Consider the following 20582-nt stretch of genomic DNA (forward strand, 5'->3'; position numbering starts at 1 on the left):
AAGGCAGATCCCAGCCAGGAACAGCAACCATTGGGTCCCAGGAGTCTGTGTCCAAGCCCAGCCGCACCACCCACAGAGCTCAGGCAGGGTGGGAGAGCTGGACAGGTCAGGGCCCTGCTCCCCATGCTGCTTGTGATTATTTGGGGGGTTCGGTTCTGTGGGAAGTTCAGGGTCAGGTGTTATCCAGGCCTCTCGATTACTGAGAAGGGAGTCCAGGCAGGAATGCTGGTTGATGATCAAAGCGGAGGGGCGAGAGGATACAGATAGTGGGGGGGTGAGATGGGGGGAGGCCTAGGACCCCCAGCTTTGTGTCAGTTCAGGGTATGCGGCAATGCAGTGACTGCCATGTAATTGACACTAGTGTGACCCGACATTAACTAGGCTGTGCTGTCTGTCTGTATGCTGTGCTGTATGTCTTTACTCACTAGCTCATCAGAGGCTGTCATTTTCTTCGCCCAGGAAACACCTCATGTACACCAAAACACAGCATTCACCAACTCCAGGAATGGTTTTTTTTTTTTCCCTTTGTTATCTGCCTCCTCTCCTCCACCTGCACCCCATAATGCACCTGTCCTGTTGGTTTTGCGGCTCTTCCTTTGGATCATGTGATCTCTTCTCTCAGTGACCTAGAACACAGACTCAGGCATTGTGTGGCTTCAGTTTAAAATCTAAGCCTTGCTTCTTGTCCAGCATGATCCTGGGCATGCATCTGGAAAATGGGGGCATGATGGTCTGACGGCCACTGTGAGAGTCATGATGAGCTGGTTGGGCATTCTCGATGAAACATCCAGTGAGAGACTCTGCCTCAAAAGCTAAGGGGCAGGGGCTGAGCAGATAGCTCAGTGGTTAAGAGCATTGCTGTGAAAGCAAGAAGACCTGAGTTCAGATCCCCACAACCCACAAAAAAAACCAGGCATGGCTGCTCATGCCTGTAACCCCAGTGCTGGGGAGCAGAGACAGGCAAACCCCAGGAGCTCACTGACCAGCTATTGTAGCTGAAACATTAAGCTGCAGGCTCATGGAGAGAACACTGCAAAAACTAAAGTAGACAGCAATAGAAGAGGACACCTTGGGCACATGCACTCACATACATACTACACACATACCCCAATAATAATAATAATAATAATAACAACAACAACAACAGTATAATGGAGAGAACAATTGAAGAAGACACCTGACACAGACGACTGGCCTCCACAATATGTGTGTATACACACTTGAATGTACACACACATACACTAATAATAGTCAATATTATATGTAGATCGTTCACCCGCTGCATGTGCTCCTGAGAACTAGGACCACTTTATCTTCGGCATCAGTGACTCGTGTCCTGTTAGGGTTAAGTGGCCGCTGAGTTGACATCTGACTGGCAGTTGCAGGTTTTGCAAGAGTGCAGCTTCATTCAGGGTAGCATCTTACTTATATCACCCAAGACGATAGCTTCTTCCAGGTCTCCAGACTGTGTCACTATACAAACACCCCACATACACATACACACTACAGTTGTTGTTTGAATCCTCCTGAGACCTTTTTAAAGCATAAACCCCATCTTCAAGCTGACCTGTCTCCAGGAGTCAGTGTGATTGCTGTGTACTGCGCCCCGCCTCCCCCACATCCACCACCATCCCCACCCCCCACCCCCCCACTCCCCCACCCCCCGCGGCGCACCCCCCCCTCCACCACTACATCTGTTCAATAAGGAGGAAAAGAGTTATTTGTGCTGTGTTTGTTTTCTCCTAGTCCATCAATAAAGCCATGGAGAAGGACCATGAGGAATACAACATTGGCGTCCTAGACATCTATGGCTTTGAAATATTTCAGGTAAGGAAGGCTGGGGAAATGGCTCAGTGGGTACGAGTACTTACTGCCATGCAGGCATGAGGACCTCAGTTCAGATTTCCAGCACTCAGGTAAAAATAGCTGCATCCACCTGTAATCCCGAAGCTGTGGGAGGTAGAGACAGGGCTCATTGGGGCTTGCTGGCCGCCAGCCCAGCTCTAGGTTTAGTAGGAGACTTTCTTAGGGGATTAAGGCAGAGAGTTGTCACTCCATATCCCTCTCTCAACTGTATTCACAGTGAGGGCTCCTGCATACACACCTGTGAGCACACAGACACACATGAAGAATGAAAGAAAAGAGGGAGGTGAGGAAGCAAGAAAGAAAAAGAGAGAGGGAGCTAAAGAGATGGCTCAGTGGTTAGGAGCCCTTGCTGCTCTTCAAAAGGACCTGGATGCAGTTTCTTACACCCACCCCAGTCAGCTCACAACCACTATGACCCCGGCTCCAGGGGATCTGATGCCCTCTGCTGGGCCTCCTTGGACATGCCCATGAGTGCACACACACACACACACACACACACACACACACACACACAGACACACACACAAATAAAAGTGATAAATGGGAAGGAAGGAAGGGAGGGAGGGAGGGAGGGAGGGAGGGAGGAAGGAAGGAAGGAAGGAAGGAAGGAAGGAAGGAAGGAAGGAAGGAAGGAAGGAAGGAAAAAATTGGATTCTGGGTAAGGCCAGTTTGAATCATCAGAGCTCGGAGGGGGAGGGGGATGTTTCCTCTGGCCAACAAGAATAATTCTAGGCAATGAAGAAGAAGTCGGCTCCATCTCCTTTTTGCTCTGTGAGTTCTTCATGTACCTTTACCAAATTAGTGTCTCCTAAATATAAACCGTGCTTCCTCCATTGACGCAGCCAGTTTCTGAGGCAGCTCTTTCACACAGACATTTTAGTGCACCACCAAGAAATGGCTTTTAAATGATTTTGTGAAATGAATGCAGGAAAAGACCTTCTTTTTGTTTGTTTTCTTTTCCCCCAGAAAAATGGCTTTGAACAGTTCTGCATCAATTTCGTTAATGAGAAATTACAGCAGATTTTTATTGAGCTGACCTTAAAGGCAGAACAGGTAAGTGGCCCCTCTTCCTTCATCCTCCTCTCTGTCTTCTTTGCTTCGAAGATGTAGATCTCTCTTTTGATGACTGATTTGGGTTTCTGTCCTGTATTAGGAAATGTACCTACTAAAGTCAGCAGGAAAGCCATATGCCTTTGCAGTATTTCAGTCTTTGAAATGCAAATACCATCTGCTGCCTGTTTTTCTCTGTCAGTAAGTGAAGCTAGGAGGCTAGCCTGACAGTGGGCTGTTTCTGCTACTCTCTGTCCCACTGACCAAAGTGAAATGGGAACCCTCGCTCTGACCTCCATTGTCTGGGAAACACAGTTTTCCCGGATGGCCGGCACCCCGAGTCTTCCCCGTAAACTATACATATTTTTAACAACGCTCACATTTGAATTCTTCCTTGAACTATGTCTTGCTCACAGTCTGTTCTAAAGGTACAGTGGAGGCTCTCCGAAATTCTTGGTGCCATGTTGTTTTCGATGTCCAGAATCACTGTCGTAAATCAAAACAGGGAGTTTGAGGTAGCAGAAATTTCTTCTCTTACAGTCAGGTACCAAGAGTTTAAAAACCAGCCTTGCAGTCCCTCCAAAGGCTAGAGGGAGACTCCAGAAAACCCTAAGATTCTTTCTCTGCCACATCCTGGTGGCTCTTGGCCTCCTGTGCCTGTGGTGGTCTAACTCTACTCTCCCTTGCCTTCTGGTGCTCCATGCCCTAGCCTCTCTCCTGTCTCTCATTAAGACGCAAGTCCAGAGTGATGTAATCATGACATCCTTCATTAACTATTATCTACGAAGACCTTATCTCTAAACCTTGAATCCTGAGGTTCTGGGTACACATGCAGTCTGAGGAGAAGCTACACATGTCAGAAGCCGTTTAGGGACCGTATATTGGAAAGTTAACTGTCCAGCACTGAAGAGTGGCAGAGTAAGGTAGCCAAAGGAGAGGCCGGAAGGAAGTGGGTAAGGTCTGGCTCATAGCGGTTCTTTACGAGGCTTAATAAATTCAAGACCAACATAGAGAAACTCAGAAGACAATGGTAACTGTAGAGGGGAGATCCAGTATGTATTCTGTCAAATCTGACATACAGAGTTTGTTTAAAATAATTAGTAATTAGCTAAGAGTCACCCAGAATGATTCCTAGCTTGTATCCCCTTTAAAATTTTTATATTATGTGTATGGGTATTTTGCCTGTGTGTATGTCTATGCATCACGTGTGTTCCTGGTAACCATGGCGGCCAGGAGAGGGCATCAGATCTTTAAGAACTGGAGTTACAGATGTTTGTGAGCTACCTTATGGGTGCTTAGAATTGAACCTGGATCCTCTGAAAGAGTGGCCACTGTTCTTAACCTCTGAGCCATCTCTCCAGATCCCCGGCTTTGTATCTTGAATAATTGGACAATGGTGAGATTGTTACTGAAGGACAAAATTAGAAGTGTCGGGACTCTAGTGCATGAAGTAGGTGTAAGCGGCCTTCTGTGCATCTACCTGGAGAGTCCCTCGTGGAGACTGACTGAAACCACTAACAGAAGGAGGGCTGAATAAACAGAACAGATGAAAGTGGAGTCCCCAGACTGCCCATCACATACAAAGTTCCAGAAGAAGAAAGATCTGGCCCACTTCTTTTATTGTTGTGATAAAACATGGCCGAGACAACTTAGCAAAGAAAGGATTTAGTTGTTCTTACAGTCCCAGAAGTTTGTAGTCCATGATGGCAGAGGAAGGGGTGGCGGCCTGAACGGCTGAGAGCTCCCATCTCAAACCACAGCAGAAGGCAGAGAGCACACTGGGAATGGCAGGAGTCTTTCACAGCCTCAAAGCCCACCCCCAGTGACACACCTCCTCCAACAAAGCCACACCTCCTAATCCTTCCCAAACAGTCCCACCACCTGGGGACCAAGTATTCAAGTACATGTGTCTCTGAGGGCATTCTTGTTCAAACTTCCACATGGATTCAGGAGGATCAGGAGTTCAAGGTCATCCTTGGATATATAATGAGTTCAAGACAAGCCTGGGACATCGAACAACAACAAACAAACAGTTGTATGCTATCAATTTTTATGACCTGGGCAAAACATAAAAACTTTTAAGTTATGAGGTGTTCCTTTCCTGTCACCTCTTAGTGATGGGGAAGTTTTTAGTGTATGTAAAGGGATGCAGGTTCTCTCTTTCATGGTGGTTTATGCAAACTTCTAATTTCTGTCATCCAGGAAGAATACGTTCAGGAGGGAATAAGATGGACGCCCATTGAATACTTCAATAATAAAATTGTGTGTGACCTCATAGAGAGCAAAGTTGTAAGTACCAGCCTGTGGTCCCCTCCACTGGTCTACCCTTCAGTGAGGTGTGTCAGTTTCTTTTCAACTGACAAGGAAATCACTCTTACACGGAATGTTAACATTAACGTTAGTAATGTGTAAATGTGTAGTGTGAAATAAAATAACGGGCTTTTATTACCACAGTAAATAAGAATGTGTACAAAATACCAAGTTACAAATGGAAGTTGTTCCTGAATTCTAGAAGATAGCTCGTGGTTGTGTGACATAACAAAAGAGGAGCCATAAAAAGGATGACACCTTCCAGCCCCACCATGCACCCACATACACAGGAACGTGTATACACACATAAACACACGAAAATAAAGAAATAAATAAAAGTGAAGCTGTCTAGGGAGCGGGCTATCTTCTTGGAAATGGGTTTCCTTCATCTTTAGATCAGAAGGCTAAAACCTCTTTTGGGAACGTTAAGTGCATCTTTCCTGGAAGGAGTGGCTGATGATCAAGATGGCATCTGGGTCTGGGGAGCAGTCTCCTGGCTTAAGAAGGACCCCGTAGGTGTTGTGTATTTGGAGGGGTCAGTGACCCGGGCCTTGCCTTCTCGGTCTCACCAGAACCCTCCCGGAATCATGAGCATCCTGGATGACGTGTGTGCCACCATGCATGCTGTGGGGGAGGGTGCCGACCAGACACTGCTGCAGAAGCTCCAGATGCAGATCGGGAGCCATGAGCACTTCAACAGCTGGAACCAAGGCTTCATCATTCACCACTATGCTGGGAAGGTAAGGCAGTTCAGTGGGCCAGACTCGTCCATTCTAAAGACTCCCCGCTTTGAGCCTTTAGGGGTGGGGTTTGTTTTCTCATGAACCAATAGAGAGATCCATGTTATTTATTCATCCAACAAATAGGACCTTGAAAGAATTTGAAGAGTTAAAACAAAGCACCATCTCCAGGGCTGCTTATTTTTAAAGCACCAATCTCCCTGGTGTATATTGCAGCTGCTGAAGCAATAGTTTTTTTTGTCTTGACAGTTGCAATCACGAACTTGTATCCCTTTGCTTTTCCACGGGCACTGGGACTAACTTCAGTGTTTTCCCTTACAAAGTGAGTAACTAGGTGCCTACAGGGTCCACAACCGTGTAGGGTCCTAATAGAATTTCGGGTCATGGCTCTTGGATGCTTCTTGGTCCTCTGGAAATCCACAGATATAATCTTTCCTCCCAGCTGGTCTCTTGTTAACCACGGTCCCTGAGCATCGAGGCCAGGGCAGATGGGCACAGCTTTGATGCTGCTTCTAAGAACAATGACCAAGTTTTAGTCGACATACTTGATGAGCGAGCATGAGGACTTCGCTTAGTCAGAACTTAGGAAAAATAACTTCATGTACTGCTCAGACATGCTTAGGGATCCACAGACAAGTGGACATGTGTTCTAGAGAGCTGTGGTCTCACTCACAGATCACCTGGGGAGCCAGATCTTCATCACCCCCATTAGGTTGTGGTCAGCTAAGCCAGAGGATAAACTTTCTGTGACAGCAGCATAAAGTGTGAAACCTCGAAGGCCACAGCTAGAAAGGTCCACCTTCTGATGAGGATAGCCATACCCACTTAAGGGTGTTTTTAGCCAAAGAAATGTCGAGGATGGAATTTGATTTCTTTCCATTCTTGGCCAGGTTTCCTACGACATGGATGGCTTCTGTGAAAGGAACCGGGACGTGCTTTTCATGGACCTGATTGAACTCATGCAGAGCAGTGAGCTGTAAGTGTCTGCTTTATCTGGCGTGCAGTACACTTTGGTTTGTTGTTGTTGTTGTTGTTGTTGTTGTTGTTGTTGTTGTTGTTTTTGATATGTATGAGTGTTTTGCCTGTTTGTATGTCTGTATGCTATGTATGTGCCTGGTACACACAGAGCACAGAAGAGAAATCAGATCCCCTGGAACTAGAGTTACAGATGGTTTGTGAGCCGCCATGCGGGGGCTAGGAATTGACCCTAGGTCCTCCAGAAGAGCAGCCAGTGCTCTCCACCTCTCCAGCCCCATGTTATCACAAACCAGTGATGGTATTGTTTCGGCATGCAAACCAGAGTGATACTGGAGCGCTTAGCTTCTAGCTCCTTTGAACCTGTTGAGTCTGGTTTATAACTTGACTACTTGTTTTCTCAAAAGGGCTTTTCTCCTTCTAGTCTTTGTCTCTTCCTTCTGTCCCTAATGTTTCCTTCCCCCAAGTGCCATCTGTATGTCTGGCTCCATCATCTTCAACACTGTTAGGAGGGAGAAGTGGCCATATTGGCACCAGCCTGGAATAGCTATTTCTGACCAGGAAGAGTTGAACAATTTACTTCTATGATACTTTGCCCTGGGGTCAATGCCGAAAGGATTTTCCATAGTCACTCCATTTTTAAAGGTGGCTAATTGCCTGAATTGCTGAATTGCTGAAGCCATTGGAGACGGAGAAGTCCAGGAGGAACTTTCCCCTTCTGTCCATGGTGGGATCCCTGTGGCTTTGTTCTTGATTCCTATGTCTGGAGCCCTTGGCGTCCTGCAATGTAGGAAAAGAATGTCCTCACATTCCTTGCCACGGGAACATACTTAGGTGGCGCCACCCTTGATCTCCAGATGGAACAGCACAGCTACAAAAGGAACAGTGATGGTCTCTGCGTCAAGAGCCTGAAGAGGACCTGGGAGAAGCTGCTGGGGGCAGCTCCAGCCTTTGTTGCCCTTGAGAACACCACCGAGGTCAGCATCATCTCCAGGAACACTGACCAATGAGCTGTTCTGACATCTGGCTGCCACTGGAACCACTCTAGTTGCTGGCTGCTTCATACCTAGAACATTCACAAACTAGATCCAAGAAACCTTCAGGGAGCAGTGGCTTCTGATGGTGGCTGACCCTGGGATTGGCCTTCAACCCCTCACAAAGGCATCTTATGTCAACCTGCCTACCATCGCTCTGCCTAATCCAGATTCTCTTCTGTACTGTGGGGGCATTGCCATTCTGTGCAGCAACAGGGAGCTCGTCCAGGGGGAGGGATGCTGACCTGGGAAGGTCTGAGTGTGTGTAGCACCATCTCCCATGAGTGCCCATTGGAGGTCATGCTCGGGCTCTTCTTCTACAGAGGCCATGAGAAGATGGAGAAGGCTGAAAAATATTTGGCCAAGGAGGAATTGCAGGGTGAAGGGACCTTTCCAGCTCCCGAGTCACTGGTCTGAGGTGTGCAGGTGCCCTCTGTGCCTGTCCAACAGTTCCCTGTGGACCACTGAGGACTGGGCTGCAGCTCCCATTGCTCAGCCACTGAATGGGCTGGAACCAGTGATCATAAGCTAGTCTGCAAGACACTTGCAAAATGAGAAGGTGGATGGAAATAAAATTTTAAAAAAAGAACAAAGGAAAGAAAACCAAGCCTGGGAGGAGCCTCTACAGGGGGATATATGCAAACATTCGTTTTTTATTTGTTTATTTTTGAGGTGGTGTCCGCCAGGCTGGCCTTGAAATCCTGATTCACCTGCCTTCACTCTCGAGGGCTGGGATTGTACACTCCTGTATGTGATGCTTGGATTGACTCCGGGACTTCCTGCATGCTAGGCAAGAGGCTCCTGACTGCATTGCATCTCCAGTCAGGATAGCTACCTTAAGGAGCAGCAACACTTGGAGCAGCTTTCTGATAACTTCAGCGAAAGCAAGACAGGCTTTCTTTCCTAGTCCCAGTGAGGGGCTAGTCTTGCTTCATTTAAATGTCTCCCCCCAAACCCCACCATCCTCCCCCACAATGGTGCTCCACCACCATCCTCCCCCACAATGGTGCTCCACCACCATGCTCCCCCACCCCGGTGCTCCACCACCTTCCTCTCCCACCCCGGTGCTCTACCACCTTCCTCCCCCACGCAGGTGCTCCACCATCATGTTCCCCCACCCTGGTTCTCCACCACCATGCTCCCCCACGCAGGTTCTCCACCACCATCCTCCCCCACCCCAGTGCTCCACCACCATCCTCCCCCACCCCGGTGCTCCACCACCATCCTTCCCCCACCCCGGTGCTCCACCACCATGCTCCCCCACGCAGGTCCTCCACCACCATCCTCCCCCATGCGGGTGCTCTACCACCATCCTCCCCCACCCCGGTGCTCCACCACCATCCTTCCCCCACCCCGGTGCTCCACCACCATGCTCCCCCATGCAGGTTCTCCACCACCATCCTCCCCCACCCCGGTGCTCCACCACCATCCCTTGCCACGGCTTCTTCACACTCACTTTTGAGATGCCACATTTCTTTTCATTCCAAATGCAGAACCTCAATGTGCTGCCCTCTGAGAAGGTCAGGGAGGCTGCAAGTCAGTCCTACCTTGTGGGTTTCGTGGCAGCCACTTTCAGAGATGGTTTTTAATTATTAAAACTCCTGCCAAGTTCAAGAGAGATTGATGAGCCCGCATAAACTCCTGTCATCTAGATACAGCATATTATTTTGTAATGTGATTGCTGTAAAAATCTGTGGTTATGTCTGGCCAGGTTAGAAGTAGACGGCTGGGGAAACTTCCTGGAAATTTCTAAAGACCAAAAGGTCGCTCAGCGGGGAATGAGTTTGGGTTGGCATATCCAGTAGTCAACTTATGTGGGCCACTTCCTTCACCGAGCCAGTTAGAGGATATTTATTGAGCTAGGGTTCAGACACCAGGCGCATCAAAGTCACTAGACGTGCCTCTGCCCTGTGTGCCTGCGGGGTGCTCAGTTAAAGTTAGTGAGGGGATATATTCTGCAGACAAAGCCTCAGGGACTGGAAACTGCAGCACTTGAAACTGCTCCTGCTCAAAGGCTGTGTTGCTTGCTAGCCTCTAGCAAGCAGAAGCCACTCATGCTACTAAATGTCCTGCGTTGCAGGGCCGGGGATATGGCTCGGTTGGTACAGTGCTTGCCTAGCATACACAGCCCCCTGGGTTTGTTCCCTAGCCCCTCGTAAGACCTGGCATAGGGGCAAAGCACACATGTGTAAGTGGACTTTTCTTCGGGCCAGCAGCTCCCAAATAATGACGTGGAGACTTATTACTAATTATGAAAGCTCAGCCTTAGCTTAGGCTTGTCCCGCTAGCTCTTATAACTTAAATTAACCCATTTTTTAAATTAATCTACATTCTACCACGTGGCCTTCACCTCTCTCCCATTCTGTGGTCCCACTTATTCTGTGTCTCCATGACGTCTCCTGTGAGTCTCGATTATCTTCTTCTCTCTGCCCGGGAAAACTGCCTATTTCTCCTGCCTAGCTGTTCAGCTTTTTATTTATTTATTTATTTATTACACCCATCATAGCAATACCTCTTCACAGTGTATAAATATCCCACAATGCACGCGGGGAACGGAAACAGGAGGACTAGAAATTCAGGGTCAGCCTGGGCTACATGGGGAGTTTGAGGTCAGCCTGGACTACAGAAAACTGTGCCTCAAAAATAAACAAGCAAGCAAGCAAAGATCCTAAGATGTGTAGGACACTGTCCCTTAAGCCCCATCAAAGAATTATCCAGGTGCGACACTCAAACGTGATCAGATTCAGAAACAGGTTCTCACAAGCAGAGTGGCATAAACCTTCAATGCTCCCAGCTCCCACCATCCGTAGGGCTCCAGTCTAGCCAACTTGTCTTCACAAACACATCCTGTCTTCCCTCCCCCTCGGCTGTGCTATCCTCAAGATGGCCCTCGGTTCCAGAGGCCGGGGTGTTCCACACTTGTGTCTCTGTTTGGGACTCTGACATGCTTGCGTCTTACAGTTCTTTCTTTTGTGTTTCCTGTCTGGTGTTCATTTGGCCAAGTGACATCCTGCAGGCTTGTACTGTAAGTCACATGGCTTTTCTGTGGCCAGCCTTAGATGCTTCTGGACAGCGCACCCAGCCCCCACAGAACTGAGAGATTGCTGATCCATCCTCTTTCTCATTTTCTAGGCCTTTTATAAAATCTTTATTTCCTGAAAACCTGCAAGCTGACAAGAAAGGCCGCCCAACGACCGCAGGAAGCAAAATAAAGGTTGGTTCTATTCTGGGAAGTGTTTGGATCCTAGAAGAGCTGGAATTCTCCAGCAGTCAGGGACTATGCCCTAGGGCGATAAGGCCAGGTTAGTGTAGGGCTATGGTCACAGAAATGCCCAGAAGTTAGGCTACTTGCCAAAAGTCACAGGATATAGCTGAATTTGACTTGGCCACCCTGGTCCCCCAGTTGGATATTAAGGACCTCATGGCTTAATGGCCAGCACATAATAATCAGTTCTTTTAAAGAGGAAACGGCTTTAAAGGGAATCTGGAAATATTTATGTTAAACTATCAGGAGTTTTGTGGTTCAGAATCATGTTCTGGATATTGATGGTGCTTTTCCAAGCCAAGCGCTCAGGCATGCCAAGTATGAAACTTGCCAGAAACCCCAGTTCATCTTTAGGGGCATTTTACACATCTCTCCTCCCTGGGTCTTAGAGGCTCCTCCTTGCTGTAAAGGGCAGACACATCTGGCCGAATGGTGGTAGCAACTCTGAAATACCATGGATGGTGAAGAGTTTGAATAGAGGACACTTTATCCTGTAACTTGGACAACTATTTGCTGAACTTTCTCAAGATAATACCAGTTCAGACTATTTTTTAGGGCTGGAGATGGTCATGGCTTGGTTGGAAGAGGGCTTGTCTACAATCCCTATCCTTTGGATCCACCCCATCAGTCCATAAAACTAGGCATGGTGGTGCATGTTTATAATCCCAGCCCTGGAGAGGCAGATGCAGGACTGTCAGAAGATCAAGGTCATCTCTTGGCTATATAGTAAATTCAAGGCAGGTCTGGGCTATATGAGACCCTGTCTCAAAAAAAAAAAAAAAAAAAAAACAAAGAAAAGAAATGTTCATCTATACATATGACTCGTGTGTGTGTGTGTGTGTGTGTGTGTGTGTGTGTTTATGTATGTGTGTTTGTATATATACTAAATCATACCAGTTAAATATGTCTTTAGTTTTATAATCAAAGAGCTCATGTGATTGGTGTTTGGCATTTGGGGTTCAGTCGCCTGTGACTTTTACTATATAAGTTATTATCAACCTATAATTGAAGTTCTTAGCATCTGAGACAGGAGAGATGACCCAGTGGTTGAAAGCATTTGCTGCTCTTACACAAGACCCAGGTTCAAATCCCAACACTGCAGCTCATAACCATCTGCAACTCCAGTTCCAGGGGATCTGAGGCCCCTCTTCTGGCTTCTGTTGGCTCCTGCACACACACACACAGTACACATAAACTCACACAGGCACATATACACAGAGAAGTACCTAACTACTTAATTTAGAAGTTCTCAGCACCTCTTGCTTATCTGCAAGGTGGAGAGTGTAGCACTAAGCCCAGGAACGGCCTTGATGGTTAAATCCAGCCATCCACCTCCAGTGCCTGCATCCTACCCTGCAAAAATGCCCAGTGGCTGCTCTTATGTTCTTGCCTACCAGCGTGTTCCCTCTATCATGCCCATGCCCTCTCTACTTGCTGCTGTGGGTGGTTTTTGTGCACTCATTCACTCCCTGCCCTAGACTTCCACTCACCCTCCTTCACTCTGTATTCATTCCATGATGCCCTTCAGCCTATGCCTTCCTGATTGACACCAGTGTCACAGATGCCAGGGCTTGATAACCCTCCTGGGGACAGAAACACTGGCTTCAGTAAAGGACACCATTCCATAAGGACCTAGGTTTTGTGGATGAAGTCAGACATGAGGTGGTGGTGCGGTTTTTTGGTTTGCTGTTGTTTCTAGAATGGAACAGCTGGATTATCGGGATGGATCAACAAGTGGATTTGATTCCCAGCATCAGAAAGAACAGCCAAATAGTTCTAACCTGCACCGAGCTGAGTGTGGGAGCGTACAGACAAGATCCCAGCACTTAGGCAGTGGAAGCGGGGAGGATTACAAGTTTGAGTCACAGGATTGTGGTGGGGGATGGTGCAGCCGCACCAGGTTTGTGGTACTTGCCTTATGTTCGAGTGTTTAGGAGACTGAGGCAGGAGGATCATGAGTTCCATGCCAGTTTGGCTTACAAAATGAGACTATCTCAAAGAAACAAAGATGAAATCTTGTCATATTCTTCAAACTCTTGGGCTCAAGCCATCCTCCTGCATCAGCCCTTCTGAACAGAGGACACCACAGACACATGCTACCATGTCCACGGGTGCAGGATGAGGTTTGAGCTGGCAGGCAGAGCCCTCTGGGTTGTAGGAACACCATGTCCTTAAGAGCCATTCTGAGACTTGACTGGATTTGGGTCTCTGGGACAGAGAGCTGAGGGCAGAGAACAGATGTGATTTTCCTGAGGCCTAGATGCTAACATCTGCATGAAGGTCTGACTCATGCCTTAGCCTGAAGGACCTGGATAAGGACAAACTCTGGGCTAGAAACTCTAGTCATGAGACTGTCACATTCAGCTCCAAGGGCTCAGACCCCCCAAGGTTGCAGTGACTCATTTTCAAGTGGTCTGGAATATGCCTCATCAGTGGGGGATGGAGGCCTCTTACTTCTCCTTTGAAGGCAGTTTGCTTCCTTTCCTTCGTATTTGTGTGTAGTTTTAAAAGTTACCACCTTTTTGGACTGTACACAGAATGTCTAGAACAGCACATTTGGGGCCTTTGTCTAGGGAGGTCAGCCTGAAGTTTACTTATCTAAAGGGATTCTACTTGTCTTCTTACCCAAATCCCACCCTCTCTGCTGAATCCTGTGACCAAGGTCTGCAGGTGATCTATAGTATCGAAAGTCTCTTTATTTTATATGCTCTCCCAAAGCATCTCTGAGGGATACATAGCTATAGCCTAGTCCCTTGTCCCTTCCACATCTGTACTACCTGGCAGATGTCCCAAGAGTACATTGAAAGGGACTCCAGGTTTCTGGATAGAAAATTTTATATTGAAGGTAGTTTTAGTGTTGTACATTTTATGGTTTTAATTATTTTAAAATTTAAAAAAAACTGATCTACAGGATTTAATTAGAATTGTCATTTGATGGACAGTCCCATTAAGTTACTAAAGCAAAAAACATATTGCATTTATGAAGCTGGAGAGATGTCTCGGCAGGTTGGTCCCCAGCTTCCACATGGTGGCTCACAAACATCTGCAATTCTAGTCCCAGGAGAATCCAACCCCCTTGTCTGGCCACCAGTGTTGGTGAAGGTTTTTTGTGTCCCAGCAGCTGCTCCCAAATAACCATAAAGAGGCTTAATATTAATTATAAATGCTCAGCCGATAGCTTAGGCTTGTTTTTATCTAGCTCTTATAACAAATTAACCTATTTCTATGTGCCGCCACATGGCTCATGGCTTGTTACCTCATCTTGTACCAGTCTTGCTCCCTCTGCATCTGGATGGTGACGCCTCTGATTCCACCCTCCTTCTTCTCAGTGTTCTCTCTGCCCTGAAAATCCTGCCTAGCCATGAATCAATCAGCCCTTTATTAACAATGAGAGCAATATATATTTACAGTGTACAAAGATTTGTTCCACAGCACACCAAGGGCGCTTACACACACACACACACACACACACACACACACACACACACACACACACACATGCTGGCAAAAACATTCACATGCATAAAGTAAAAATAAGTCTTTTAAATAAAACCATATTACGTTTAATAATGCTTGATTCTGAGGCTTCATTCAGTTATATGTTGTGATTGGAAGAGGCTAGTGTTGAGATCAGAGTAAAGCTTTGATGCTAGATAGAGCAGACTCAAGCTCCTAGTAAGCCAATGTGGACACACAAGGCATTGCCTGAGTGAGCCTGGAGCTGTGATTGGGAGATCATCAACTACAGCTCCACACACTGCAGCATCCATTCCTGCCTTTAAGACATCAGAGGCTTTCTAGTTTTATCTGCCCGTGTGTGGCTGCAGATGGAGGAACTGAAGCCTAGAAACAAAGATAGACTTATGCTGTACCACCTTTCACATAACAGAGCCAGGAGTACCGATGAGGTTAATCGGTCAGTACCCCGAGCCTCTCCTCACTGTCCTGTCTTGTTTTTGTATTCTGACTCCTGCTTCTGTTAAATAATGCTGATACCTCTCTATCTAACCAATGCACTCTTGGCTGGAGTCAGAACTAATCCTGTTTGCTTTATAGTCACCTTACAGGACATCAAGAGTGACCCATAGCCATTGAAATTCAGGATAACGACAACTAGTGTGTATTCCTGTTTGTTAAAATTAATTAGTCCACAACCTGGAGGGCCTATCTTGTCTAAGTTCACCCAGTTAATTCCTTTCCCAACACACTGTACTATTCTGTGTCACTCACAGGAAGGCAAAAGAGCATTGTGGTTCAGAAACATGGACTTGGTTCCAAGTCCCGCCTTTGTTGCTGACAAATTGTGTTGTCCCAAGGAATCTTTCTTCCTGTCAAGCTCGACATTCTCATTTGAAAAAGCAAAAGTAGGAGCAGTCATGACCACACAGGATTGTTGTGATGTATCAGTGACCTGTGACTATGATAAAAAGAGCTATGTCAGGGGACACGTGAAGTGTCTCGACTGGCCTCTGGGTTCTTGCCTTAGGCTACAGTGCAAAGGAAGTATGCCGCCACCTGCTTTGGGCTGAATAGCAATAAATAAAAATTAGCGTCAAAAACTGAAAGTGAAGAAGAAATTTAGAGACTTCAGAATGGAGAGCTGAGTGTGATGGCAGAGGCAGGTAGAGCTCTGTAATTTTGAGGCTAACCTAGTCTACATGGTAAGTTCCAAGACAGCCAGGGCTCTATCCAGGAACCCTATTTCAAAAAAAAAGGTTAGGACTGGAGAGATGGCCCAGCAGTTAAGAGCACTGGCTACAGGACCCAGATTTGAATCCCAGCACCCACATGTTGGCTGACTCACAACCATCCATAACTCCAGGGGATCCAATATCTTCTTCTGACCTCCATGGGCACCATGCATGTACATGGTGCACATACATGCCTCCAGGCAAAACACTCAACACACTTAAAATAAATCAACAAAACTTTTAAAGCTTTGCTCAGAGAGACTCAGATCATCAGATTTGTTTCCAAATGTAACTTTATCAGCAAAGAAGATAAAAGACAATTTCCTCTGTGGTCAGAGTCCTCACTCTGGTGAGACACCCTCTACATCTCTGTCTTCAATTCCAGGCAAGTGCAAAGAATGCTGTTTTCTACACGCTCACACAAGAGCTCCATTCACTGATGAGCATCCCGCTTCACTGCCCATCAGTTTCTAAGGGTTTCAGATTCCCAAGTCCATGAAAACAGAGAAGCCCTAAATGAGAGCGGGTTGTCTCTTGTCAACAGAGCCCTTCTGCTGACTGGGAATGGTTCGCTGGTTTCCTGGCAGGCCTTCCCACTGTTTTCTTTGAGAGGTTTTTTTTTTTTTTTTCTTTCCTCTGTGCATGCTGACTTGGCTCGGAAGGACAGTTTGCCTAAGTGGGGCATCTTGGACCCCCAGGGTGTGCTCAGCTGTGCAGTGGGGTGGCTGATGTGCACGTCACTCCTGTTTCCTCCACGTGTACAGTTCTCATGGTGTGAAATACACCCTAAGCTATTCCAGCTGTATTTATGTGGCTTCTTCGGCTTGAACTCAGTCCTGCTCTGGGTACCCAGGGCATAACTCATGATAGAGGGTTTTATACAGACTCGGTTTGCTGTGGGGAGATGAAGTTCCGTCCCACAAGGAAAGTGCAGAGAACCCTGTCGAGGGACAAATTGAGGGGGACGCTGGATGAAATGGCATGTGAGACATTCAGAAATTATATCTTTGTAATGAATTTCACTTTGTTTAGCTATGAGTTTGCACCATTTCATTAATTTTATTATTATTATTATTGGTGGTGGTGGTGGTGGTGGTGGTGGTGGTGGTGTGTGTGTGTTATGTGTATTTGGGTGCCTACAGATCCCTTGGAGCTGGAGTTACAGGCAATTGTGAGCAGTGTAGGTACTAGGAACTGAACTCAGGTCCTCTGGAAGAGTAGCAAACTCTCCTCACTGCAGCCATTTCTCCTCAACCTCTTCCTCATTTTAATAAAGAGATTCTTCCTAGATGACACTAGCGGGAAAGAGATTTGAGGGTTTATCCCTGCTCATAATTTTAAATAAACAAACCAAAAAAAAACCATTTTTTTTTTTTTTTAAATCTAGAACCAGGCAAGGTCGTGCATGGCTGTAATTTTAGCACTTAGGATGCTGAGGCAGGAGAATTGGGAGTTTAAGGTTATCCTTGACTAGGTAGTGAGTTAGAATAGCCTAGGATGCCTGAGACCCTGTCTCAAAAAACAAAAACAACACACACACACACACACACACACACACACACACACACACGGAAGAATATTTACAGTGACCTAAGTCAGTACAAGTTGAACTTAGTTTGTTGACAGTGGCATTATTCCTGATGAAAAGAATCACATGAAGATTTACCTAAGTTTATATATATATAAATACCTAATTGTTTTCAGTGTTCAATTTTCTAACTCTCAGGTGTGATAAAAATCATCATAACAGTCGGCCGCACTTCAAGGCTCTTCTGGACACCTACCTAGCTTAGGCACAACAGCAGATCCATGACGATTTATTCCTAGCCATGTTTCTGGAGTTCTGCAGGTTTTGTTTGGAAGCTGGTCCGCCATAGAGAGCTCCTTATTTCTAACTGCTCTTATCCTTCCCATAGAAACAAGCCAATGACCTCGTGAGCACCCTAATGAAGTGTACACCCCACTACATCCGCTGCATAAAACCAAACGAAACCAAGAAACCCAAAGACTGGGAGGAGAGCAGGTATGTTACAGGGAAAAGAGGAGAGGGCGGGGCCAGCCGAGGTGGGCGTGGCATGCGTGACCACCCCCTCATGTGAACCACCCTCTGTCGCAGGAGGAGGCATGAGTGCTTGGTACATCCTGGCTCTTCGATTTTTTTTTTTTTTTAAACATCTGTGTAATAGTTCACCTCATCTTGTGTTTAACACGTTCTCAGTATCATTCCATTCACAATTAATTTACGATGTTGATCTTGGCTAGTCTGGAGGCAGGTGTTAAAACAAACCTTAGTACCGAAGAGTCAGGGTGGTTTTAAAATTAGTTTGAGGCTCTGTTTAGATGTACAGAATGTAGCCTGTGTGGGATGCCTAGCTCGGGGTTGCAAGGGATAGCCTGAGGAGTGGGTTAAGGTGATCTGCCAGTGACTGTACCCCGTGAAGATCCTCACAGAGGCTAGAGGTCCTGAGCACTCCATAGAAGGACAGAGTGAAGGAGAGTGAAGGTAAAGGATATGGATGGACCATGAGTGCTCAGATGTCCTGGTACCTGAAGAAGCCTGTGTCACTGTGGTATTTGGGAAATGGCCCACGCAACGTGAAGTGAGTTGACAATTGTAAGGGTGTTGACTGAGGAGGTAAGATTCATCTCCAGGGGCTGGAGAAAAGGCTTTCCAGTTTACAACACTGTTCTTGCAGAGGACCCAGGTTCAAGTCCCAACCCTCACACAGCAGCTCACAAGCATCCATAATACCAGTTTCAGGAATCTGACTCCCTCTTCTGACCTCTGAAGGCACCAGGCATGCACATGATGCATGCATACAGACAGGCAAAACATTCATACACATAAAATAAGATAGACAAATAATTTAAATAGATTTGTCTCTAACTGGGAAATCCAGGGAGCATTCCTATGAGGACTGATCTTCCTGTCCCCTTGGAGCATGGGAAGAGGAGCTGGGGAAAGGCCTCTTGGTGGGGTGATGATAACTACAGAGAGTACCCCATGCCATCACCACATCACCAGGTCCTAGGCTGCGAGCCTACTGGAATGCACCATCCCTGTCTGGGAGTAAAGAAGACTGAATTGTGTAAGGTGTCAAGTGACTATGGAAAGGTAACAATGGGAAGGGACCAGGCTTTAAAGAGGACAGCTGCTGCTGGGTACATCCTCTGAGAGACAGAAGTGGGTCCCTTTCCCATGCTGTCTCAAGCCTCGTTCTCAGCAACGACAGATGGATGAGTTGATACTTGAGTCTCTGTCGAGGGGGGAAGGGCAGACCAGGAACAAAAGAAAAACACAGGCCCACCTAGGTTGGCTATCACTGTCTGAAGGTGTTCTTTCATTCTTAACACCAGGGGATGGGCTGGGATGTGGCTGAGTTAGTAGAGTGGCTGTCTAGGATGCATAAAGCCCTGGCAAAGCTTTGACCCCCCAACACTAAATAAGCCAGGCACAGTGGAGGAGGTGTACCACCGTGGTTGTAGCGGCTGCTGCTTCTGCTTCCTTTGATACATGGTTGTATTGTGTAGCTCTGGATAGCCCAGACTCACTATGTAAACCAGACTAGCCTCAAATTTACAGAGATTCACCTACCTTGCCCTCCCAGGCTCCCTAGTGCTGGGATTACGAGCACGTGCCACCGTGCCCAGCCTAGCTTATTTTAAACATGGCTTCTGGGGATCAAATCTAGCCTTCATGTTTACAAGGCAAGCACCTAGATCCGAAGTACTGCTGATGTCACATCCAGAGCTAGACTGCGATTCAGAACTGAGCTCTGCAGCTCCCCGTTTGTAAGTGACTTGCATGGGACACTTTGTCTGCCACATTGCCAGTCTGGCTCATTTAAACAGAGGGTCTAAGACAGGTCTGTCAGTGAGATCTGCTTCTCCATGGTCTGCTCCGTCTCTAACATGTACTGATAGGTGCACAGCCTACCTGCTCACGTGTGCAAGTACGTGTGCTCGTGCGCACAGCAGGGTGGTGTCATGGGCAACCTCAGAGAAAACAGTGGCCACAGAAGTGCCACAAAGGGGTACAGAACGCCACTCATCCTCCACTTCAGACTCTCCCACTTTCCTTCCCCACCTCTTTCCAATAAAGAATCTTAAATAAAAGCACCTTCCTTGAAGCTAGAGAGATGACTCGGTGGGGAAGAGCATACCCTGCTCTTGAAGAGGACCCAAGTGTGGTTCCCGGTGCACGCCCACGTCATCATGCACCTCACAGCCACCTGTAACTCCACCTCCAGGGGATCCAACACCTTTGACCTCTGCGGGCAGGCACCTGCACTCACATGCACGTGGCTACACACACACACACACACACACACACACACACACACAAGCACACAAAATTAAAAACAATAAAAGTAAGTCGAGAAAAATAAAACCTTATTTGTCTTATTAATAAAGTACCACTCCCAGCCAAGTGGTGGTGGTGGCACATGCCTTTAATCCCAGCACTCGGGAGGCAGAAGTAGGTGGATCTCTGTGAGTTCGAGACCAGCCTGGTCTATACAGAGTGAGTTCCAGGACAGCCAAGGTTACACAGAGAAACGCTGTCACATAAATAAATAAATAAATAAATAAATAAATAAATAAATAAATAAATAAAGTGCCACTCTCAACCTCAGGGACAGCTCCCCCATAG

The 20582-nt window shown here is 46.9% G+C and overlaps 1 protein-coding gene and 1 pseudogene across 1 annotated transcript in view; both read left to right on the plus strand.

The window, feature by feature from the left end:
- Myo1e (myosin IE) overlaps window positions 1-20582 on the plus strand; it is a 206103-nt gene that overhangs the window by 137653 nt on the left and 47868 nt on the right. Inside the window, exons 11-17 of the mRNA XM_059268194.1 lie at window positions 1747-1827; window positions 2833-2919; window positions 5119-5205; window positions 5799-5966; window positions 6857-6942; window positions 11108-11189; window positions 17848-17954. Of these exons, the coding sequence (XP_059124177.1) occupies window positions 1747-1827; window positions 2833-2919; window positions 5119-5205; window positions 5799-5966; window positions 6857-6942; window positions 11108-11189; window positions 17848-17954 (698 nt within the window). The remainder of the gene's footprint in view (window positions 1-1746; window positions 1828-2832; window positions 2920-5118; window positions 5206-5798; window positions 5967-6856; window positions 6943-11107; window positions 11190-17847; window positions 17955-20582) is intronic.
- Window positions 7701-8530, plus strand: LOC131914590 (small ribosomal subunit protein uS2-like; annotated as a pseudogene).

The sequence above is a fragment of the Peromyscus eremicus genome, chromosome 7 (assembly GCF_949786415.1).
Source record: "Peromyscus eremicus chromosome 7, PerEre_H2_v1, whole genome shotgun sequence".
Taxonomy (NCBI): domain Eukaryota; kingdom Metazoa; phylum Chordata; class Mammalia; order Rodentia; family Cricetidae; genus Peromyscus; species Peromyscus eremicus.